The sequence below is a fragment of the Tetrahymena thermophila genome (assembly GCF_000189635.1).
Source record: "Tetrahymena thermophila SB210 genomic scaffold scf_8254770, whole genome shotgun sequence".
NCBI classification, from domain to species: domain Eukaryota; phylum Ciliophora; class Oligohymenophorea; order Hymenostomatida; family Tetrahymenidae; genus Tetrahymena; species Tetrahymena thermophila.
This window is the reverse complement of record NW_002476528.1, coordinates 1143-9887: the sequence shown is the minus strand read 5'-3', so window position 1 is coordinate 9887 and position 8745 is coordinate 1143. Positions and strand designations below refer to the sequence as shown.

General features: G+C 22.1%; 3 protein-coding genes across 3 annotated transcripts; all 3 read left to right on the top strand. All coding sequences in view use genetic code 6, as the record gives it.

Moving 5' to 3' along the window:
• Window positions 1-800: 800 nt before the first annotated feature.
• Window positions 801-1152, top strand: TTHERM_01389220 (hypothetical protein; the record flags this gene model as incomplete). Its single annotated transcript, XM_001029636.2, has 2 exons — window positions 801-993; window positions 1094-1152. The coding sequence occupies 2 exons, from the start codon at window positions 801-803 to the stop codon at window positions 1150-1152; spliced, it is 252 nt and encodes an 83-aa protein (XP_001029636.2).
• Window positions 1153-3342: 2190 nt separating this feature from the next.
• On the top strand, window positions 3343-4850 carry TTHERM_001389214 (hypothetical protein; the record flags this gene model as incomplete). Its single annotated transcript, XM_012796081.1, has 4 exons — window positions 3343-3370; window positions 3433-4080; window positions 4508-4764; window positions 4833-4850. 4 exons carry the CDS (start codon window positions 3343-3345, stop codon window positions 4848-4850), a joined length of 951 nt encoding a protein of 316 aa, XP_012651535.1.
• Window positions 4851-5146: 296 nt separating this feature from the next.
• TTHERM_01389210 (transmembrane protein, putative) lies at window positions 5147-8372 on the top strand (the record flags this gene model as incomplete). Its single annotated transcript, XM_001029635.2, has 4 exons — window positions 5147-5219; window positions 5330-5765; window positions 5859-6662; window positions 7077-8372. Coding segments are annotated over 4 exons (2609 nt in total), but the record flags the coding sequence as incomplete, so codon positions are not given.
• Window positions 8373-8745: the final 373 nt, after the last annotated feature.

Here is an 8745-nt window from a genome sequence, read left to right as displayed (position 1 = left end):
TAAATTTTTTATTATTAATCTCATAATTAAAAGATAAAATAATAATTATTTTAGGAGTTGTACTTGTTTATAAAATTAAATGATTAAATATTTAATTTTTAAAAAATTATATAAATATGTTTTATTTATTTTTTAAAATATAACATTATTTATATTAAAATTGTTTAAAGATTTATTAGTTTGAACTATAGAGGAAGTTACAGTTTGAAAAATACAGAAAGCGCTGATTTTTTTAAATATTTAATAAATATATGATTTAACCAGTAATTTTTGTTTTCTTTTAAATATTTTTTCTTGTCTTTATATATTAGAATAAAAAAATTTAAAATAGAATTTACAATCTGAAGTTATGACAAAACTAATTTTACTCCCTCAATTGTAAACAATAATATTTCTTAATTTACCATCCAAACCAATCAAACAAACAAACAAACAAACAAACAAAACAAAACAAATAAAATGTGTGGTAATTTATATTATTTTACATCCTAATGAAAAAAGTTAAGTTTGGTTGGAAGTTAATTATCAAATCAAAAAATAACCCTGTTTTTCCTCAAAAAAATGAACTTATCTATTAAATAAGAATACAAAAATTTCAAAATTATTTCATTATAAAAAGCTGCTTGCCAAAATTAGGATGATAATTAAAAAAAATAGAAAACAATAAACAGATAAAAAGAGAGAGAAAAACAGATAAATAAATTTTCAAATATTTGATTAAAAAGGCTTATTACAAATCACTTACAAAATTTGATTGTCCTCAAAATAGACATAAGTTATTAATTAATTAGGAGTATCAGATGGTAATTAAATCAGCAATACTAAAGAGCTACATTGTCTTTTTAGTTATCTAATTGAGTGTTGAAGCATAAAATTAATGCGCTGAAGGATGCTAAACTTGCCTTAATAGTAATAACTAAAATACTTGCACTAAATGCTTAGAAGGTTTCGAGTTGGATTTAAAAAATAATCTTTGCATCTATACTAAATGTAGTAATAATTTATTTTTTGACTAGAGGTAAAATAATAGCAACATATTAGATAGCAGGTGCGTAGCTATATGCAGTGCTTTTAGCTATAGAAATTAATAAAGCAACCTATGCTAAAGCTAATTAAAATGTTCCATCCAAAAAAAAACTTAGTAATATTTGAAAGATAATACTTCTACAAAAGACTTTTTCATATATTAAGATGATTACTATATAATTTAAAAAGAAGATTAACTTTCTATGTATAATAGAAATGATCTCAATCTTATAAAAAATATGAAACTACAAGCAAGAGATCTTTAAGTATTTAATGTAAACAGCTCCATATTCGTCATAGGAAGTGATAATTTAATATCAATTTGGGATATTAAAAACGGATCAAGAATTTCAAAAACATTCATAAATATGATCTCTGTAAACTCTTTGACTAAAATGGACTCAATTGATAACCGCTATGTTCTAGCTATAAATATTTATACTGAAAAAGAATTTGAATTTTAGATTTTTTATGACTTAGCAACCTAAAATTTTACTTTATCTAATTCTATTAAAATAAATACAACTGTGCAAAAATTTAAATATATTGATAAATGGTTGTTTATACAAAATCTAATTAATATTATAGTCTATAAGATAACTGTATCTAGCAATGAACTAAATTTAAATTTATAAATGCAGAGTCATTTTATATTTGAGGCTAAGTAAAATAGCTAATATTTTGATATCCTGTCCACATCTTAGCTAGGTTTCTACATTTTAGTTTAAGACAAAACAGCATATTTAGTTAACTTAAACAATAATTCAATTAAGTCTATCTAAATTGATTTGAAAGATACATAATAAATTCTAAAAAGTAGAATATTTTAATCTTCAATTTCTGACATTAATTAATATTTAATAGTTCGAACTAACGAAAATTTGATTTATACTAACATTCAAACAAATTTTTCTGATTCAATTGACGTATTCAAATAACACAACTTTGACTTTGAAATTAATAATTTATTGGGTGATGAAATATAAATAGTAGTACTTTGGGATAATGTTAACTTATCATTTTTTTACTTCGATTCAAATTTACATAAATTTGTTGAGTAAAATTAAAAATATGTTTTGAATTATAAAACAAATAACAAAATCTACCAAATAAAATATCGTAATTTAAGTTCGTCTAATACGGAATATATTTATGAGTTATTTATTAAAGACGATACTTATATTTAAATAATTAAAAAAGAAAAAAATCTTTCACAGTAGCAAAAATAATTAATACAAATTAAAGTAATAACTAATTTTAATCTAGCCTATCCTTCAACAGCATTAGTACAAAGTTCAAATTGGAGTTTTTCTGAACTGCCAAACTTTATTATTATAAACTATTATCCACCTCTTGTAATTTATTTGAATGAAAGTTAAGAAATCAATTTTTATGATTACTCATAAGTGACCAACCTTAAATTTTAAAAATAACTAAAAATTTCTAATAATTTGCTGACAATATAAAAATTCTTCAACAATAAAATAATTGCTATAGAATCAAATGCAGGATATATAATTGATATTTATACAAAAAATGTAGTTAATATTTTTTACACCGAACATACTCAGTTTGCAACTAATAACGATTTGCTTGTAACAATTATTTAAAATTGTTTAATCGTTTAATCCTCTGACATGTAAGTTTTATTGAAGAACTGTTAAATTGACTTTAAAAATTTTAACTTTAATTTCTATTTAAATAATGACCTAAAAATTATGATACAAGATAAATCTGGTTTATATGTCTCTGTATATTAAATAAGCTTATAAGATTAGAGTATTTAGTTTATTAATACAATAACAAATATAAAATAATTCTTAATATCAAAAACATTTTCTAGTTAGTAGGACGAAATTAATAATAAATTTTCTATCGAATAAGTAGCAATTATAGATGAAAGCTATAATTTCAAAATTTATAACTTCAGTCTGTAATTGATATATTAAATAAAATCACAAATTATTTAAAATATTATATCAATAAATCAAGTAGTGAACGATAATTTAATTTATATTGTGCAAGGTTAAGAAGGGATCCTTGTAATAAATACCTCATTGAATACCTAAAATCTAATAAAATCAAATTTTAAATTTAATAGCCAAACTTAAATTAGAAAATAAGTAAACCAAAGTGGGAAAATTTAATATAAAAAATATGATTTTTATACTAATTAAATTGGAGAATTCTTAATTGATACTGAATAAAATATTGTGTTAGAAATAGGTATGTACACAGTTAATTAAACTTCTTTTCTATCAAATTACATTTAAAATGTATAAAATACTTAAACAAATTAAATAGGTTATTTTGGGAATGGAATTACTAAATTAACATTTACTTAGTATACCTAAAAATAATTTGTTTAATTACTAAAATTAGATGATCATTAAGTTTAAATTATAGATTCTAAAAATGGAAAATTATATTTAAAAGGAATATAAAATTTAATTTAATACGATATTTTGACTGGTTTCTCATAAATTCTTTATAATTTTGGTTAAAATATAAGTTATTTTATAATTAAAGTCTATGATGATTTTATAATTGCTTAAATTGAAAACATGATTTATTTGATAAATATTTACATAACTGAAAATATCGTAAAATAATTAGATTTTTACATAAATAGTTTTGATTTTATTAAAAATGACAATGTTGTATAAGCTAATGGTCCGAATTCCTTTGTAATTCTTGATACTAAGCTGAATATTATTTAACAAATTTTTAAATATTCAAATCAATACGACTTAACTTGTTCTAATTTTAAACTTCAAATTGCATGCATAAATGGCTTTTTATCTGATGATGAAGGATTTATTTTGATATATCATAAAGTGTCAAAATTTACTCAATATATACAACTTGGATATGGTACTGCAGACTATTAAGGCTATTTTGATTAAGAGTTTGAAAATATTTATATTTTTAATATTGTAAATTATAATACTAAAATTTACAGTTCTAGTGGAGTTTTGAAGTAGACTTTTGAGAAAATTAATAATGTTTGCAAAGTTTTTACATAAAAAATGTTATGTGAATCTGAAAATAATAGTAAATAAATCATTTTTATTTTTAATTTTAAATATTTTAAATCATTAAAAACTTTTTTAGATGAAAATAATTTTTTAAAATTTTCATAAGAGTTTAGTTTATTTAATAATATAATTTTGTCAAATATTATTTATAAAATAAACTAAACTAAATTTGAGTTCATAGTAAAATGAACATAGCGCACACAGTGCAAATGTAAGAAAATATTAATTAAACTTTGATCTCAGATTGCATAAATTTTTTAAAATTGTTTCGCAATTTGACTTTTTGAAAATGCTTTCGCATATTTTACTAAATAATTCTCAATAACTCACTATTATAAGCAATACAATATTTTTGTCCTCTATTTAATATAAGATGATTTAATTTAAATTATTTATCACATTTTTATTTTTTAATTTAATCATGTCTTTTTATTTAATATTAGGTTTACTTATAATTGACAGGCTTAATTTAGTAATTGAAAATTAGATTAAACATATCAGATACAAAAGTTTTTAGAGCATAGAATTTATTTAAAGCTTAAATTATTTAGTATTTTTGCAAAAAGATAATATCTAATAAGTTTCTGTATATGATATTACTGCTAAAAAAGAAATTAATTAAATAATAATTATGAAATAAACACTTACTAATAATAATTTTATAAACTAATTTTAATCAGATTAAATTTTAAGTAATTATGTAATGTTTTTAGATTAAGATGGAATATTTTATATGTCTTCCCTAGACCCTAAATATCCTTTTTATAGCTATCTTAAAACATATGATTATTTAGTATGTTGTAAGCCCAGTAGCTTTGTATTTGATAGTTTATCAAACGATATTTATTTTACATTTTAAAATACTATGTACAAAGTCGATTATTATTCATTAGGTTAACAAAATGAGCCATAACTAAATGAACCTTACAGTTTATTTACCTAACTATATATTAATAGCTAATAAAATGATTATTTAATTTTGAATTAAGTTGGCATTCTCTTTAGATATTCACAGCAGAAACTATAATTTGAGTTATCTACAATAAATTCAAGGGTCATAGATATAAAATACAATTAAAAAAATGATGTTTTAATATTAGGCTTAGTTGACTCAATTTTGTTCTATTAATAATACCAATAAAGATAAAATAAAAAGTAAGACCCTTTTATTTACTAGCTTGACAGTATCCAGTTTTAACAGTCTATAACTGATAATATTGTAATTACTAATGATCATTAAGTTTTGCATTTAAATTTATTAAAAGGTTCTATCATGAACAAAATTTAATTTAATATAACTCAAATAGTTACTTCATTTAGTGTAAATAAGAATTAAGATTTAATAATTGTAGGATTTAGTGATGGCTAACTCCTTTAATATAATTTAGTAAGCTAAGAATTTTATTTTTACAATACCACTTCAAAAGATTCTAAAAATGCTTCAATTATTGTCATTTAAATCTTTTAAATATCTGATATCTAATATGCAGTATATGCTGTTTCAAGTAATGCTTTGCTTCTTTAAATTGATATTATGAGTAAAAAAATGACTTAATCGATAGACTTAAGGACTTTAGTTAATCAAGATCCTAATATTACCTTGTCAAAATTTTTAATTGATTAAGATAATCAAAGATATTTATTTTGTTTTAATGGATAGAAAAAAGCTTACGTTTGGAATTACTCAAAAAATTAATTAGAGTAAATTTTACCTTTACCTAAAAGCCAATCAAACTTGATAATATAGCAGAACTTTTTATTTGTTTAATGCAGTTTTTAAATTAATTTATATAGACTTAACACTAAAATTGAATATGTAGCTTTAGTCAAAAAAGATTTTCTTAAAGACACTATAATAGACATTAAGCTATTTATAGATAATGTCATAGGTATTCTTTTAATAGATAGATTTGAACTTCTTATCGTTAACGGAGATAAATTTAATATGATAGCTTAGATTAGTTATTAATATCCTAGAATATTAAATTACAGATTTGAGAAAAATATACTTCAAATACTAGGCCTGCATAAAACTGGAGTTTTTGAAAATAGCTATAATTTAGAAATTTACAAACCAGAATCAAAATCAGAATGCTCTTTTTTAATCTCAATTTAAGAATAATAAAATCTTATAGAAGAGTAAGCCAATGTAGCAATTAAATAAAAAGAAATTCAAACAATAAATGGAATTTCTTTAATCAATTAAGAAAATTAGCTAATCTACTTCTACATATAAGTACCAACCACTGATATATAGAATACTTTTCTATAAATTTCATAGTAAAAAAATAGTTAATATGTAATTGCTCCCTATGATGTGGATAATAACTTTATAGCTCTCTCAAATGATACTTTTTTAACCCTTGGCTAATAAATTCTACAGTTTACTAATTTTAGTCTAACCTTCTAAAATAATACAGACTTATTAATCAACATTACTTAAAACAAAATAACACAACAAATAATTTTTTAAAATATGGATATTGATTTTGCATGCTTTGGCACTAATCAAATATATATTTCTGGCATTGAAAAAGTAATTTTTTAAAATATTAAAATATCTTAACTCAATCTTAAAGAATGCTCCTAATAAGATCAGTAAAATTCTTTGTTCTATTTTTACAATGTCTCAGAAATTTATATTTACAACCTAGAAATATCAAACAATAATTTTTATTAGAAATCTCAGATATCAATATTCTAATTTGAATTAATAAATACTATTCTAATTGATGGGGTTACTATGATATAAAATATTAACTTGAATAGTTTGATGAGTTTTTAGTAAGTTTAAAATCTAACCCTCTATAACCTAACAATTAAAGATAATATTTAATAGATTTAAATCTAATAAGTTTAAGGATTATTTTCATTTTATGGTTGTAGTACTATAACTCTTACGAATTGCTTGTTTCAATTTAACAACTAATTAGTTCTAATTTTTTCCACAAACGAATATTCCACTCCAAACCAAATTATAGAATTAAATGATGATATTTTATTTTTAAATAGTTTTAAAGTTGAGTTAAACAAATTTTTGTAGTAATAAATCATGAATATTTAAAGTTCTAAAGTTTAATTTAATAATTTTACTCAAGTTTAAAATGAAGGTTCGCTTTTATTGACCAAATCCTAAGAAATTATTATCGAAAAAGGCCATTTTAAATTGAATACAGCATAAAATGGAGGAGCTATTTACTTTTTAGCAATTCAGACAAAGATATAATTTAAAGAGTCCTTTTTCTAGCAAAATACTGCTAATAGCAGCGGAGGGGCATTGTATCTTGAAAATATTGATAACTGTATAATTTAATTTGATACGGTGACTATGATTAAGAATAATAAAGCATTAATAGGAGGTGGATTAAGAATCGTTTAGACAAATTAAAAAAAGCTTTTATTGCCTTAAAATTTTCCATTCTCCAATAATATTTTCGAAAATAAAGCAGAGATTTATGGTGATGATAGTACATCTTATCTCTAAAATATAATTATTAAAAGCAATGATAGTACAAATGAAGAATTGTTCACATTTTACTAAAATTAAAGTAGTGTACCTAAAAAATTTTAGAATGACTATTCAAGATATGCTGAATTGAGATAATTCAGAAGTGGAGGGCTAATTAACTTTAAAATGTATATTGTAGATGAATAAAATAGATATCTGAGCTTCTCAAATGAAAAGCTAACGCTAGGCTTATACCCAAATGATATAGATTAAGAGTTAAATACTATTTAAATTTCAATTTATTAGCTCAATTCTACTGAAAGCTAAATGTTTGGATAGAATACTATAAATTACTTTCAATATAATTCTCTCGACTATTCATTTGAAATGAATGAAATAACAGTTATTGGAAATCTTAATAAAGTTCAATTCTTTTATATTAATTCAACTATATAAACAAACTCACTTACTAAATAACCAATCCTTTTATCGATAGAATTCAGAAATTGTAAATTAGGAGAGGTCATTTAATAAGTGAATAATAACATTTTTTAATGCAATTAATGCTTGAAGGGTACTTATCAGCTAGTAGACCCATAAACACTTTATCAGTAATCTATTTAACAAAATAAAGATATCAATAAATGCATCAATTGCCCATAGTCTGCTTTAATGTGCAAAGGAGATATAATAGAATTAAAAAATGGTTTTTGGAGGCACAATAATTACACAGATGAAATAATAGAGTGTGATCCTATTATAAATTCATGCTAGGCAGAAAACCCTAATAGCATCAATTACTGTAAAGCTGGGTATCTAGGACCTATTTGCCTATAGTGTGATATTTTAGGTGAAGTTTGGTAAGGCTACCGATATTCACAATCTCTCTCAAAAGGATTTTGTGATATTTGTGGATCATAACTTAAATAATGGGGTTTTATGCTTTTAAAAATTGTAATTTTAGAGGCCTACTTCTTGTATGCTTTGGGAGTTTTCATCCAAAAATTTAAACATTCACAAACATGTTATTATTTGAGAATGTTAAAAATTATGCCAATAAGCAGTAATAGCATAAATGACTATTCTGGATTCTATATTAAAATTATATTGACCTATTATTAATTATCTGCTCTTTTAATTCCTCAGCCCAAGATTATTTCTGTCCATTTTAATTTGTTTAATGATGTAATTGGATCCGGTGGTATCCAAGTCTCCTTAGGAATTGACTGTCTT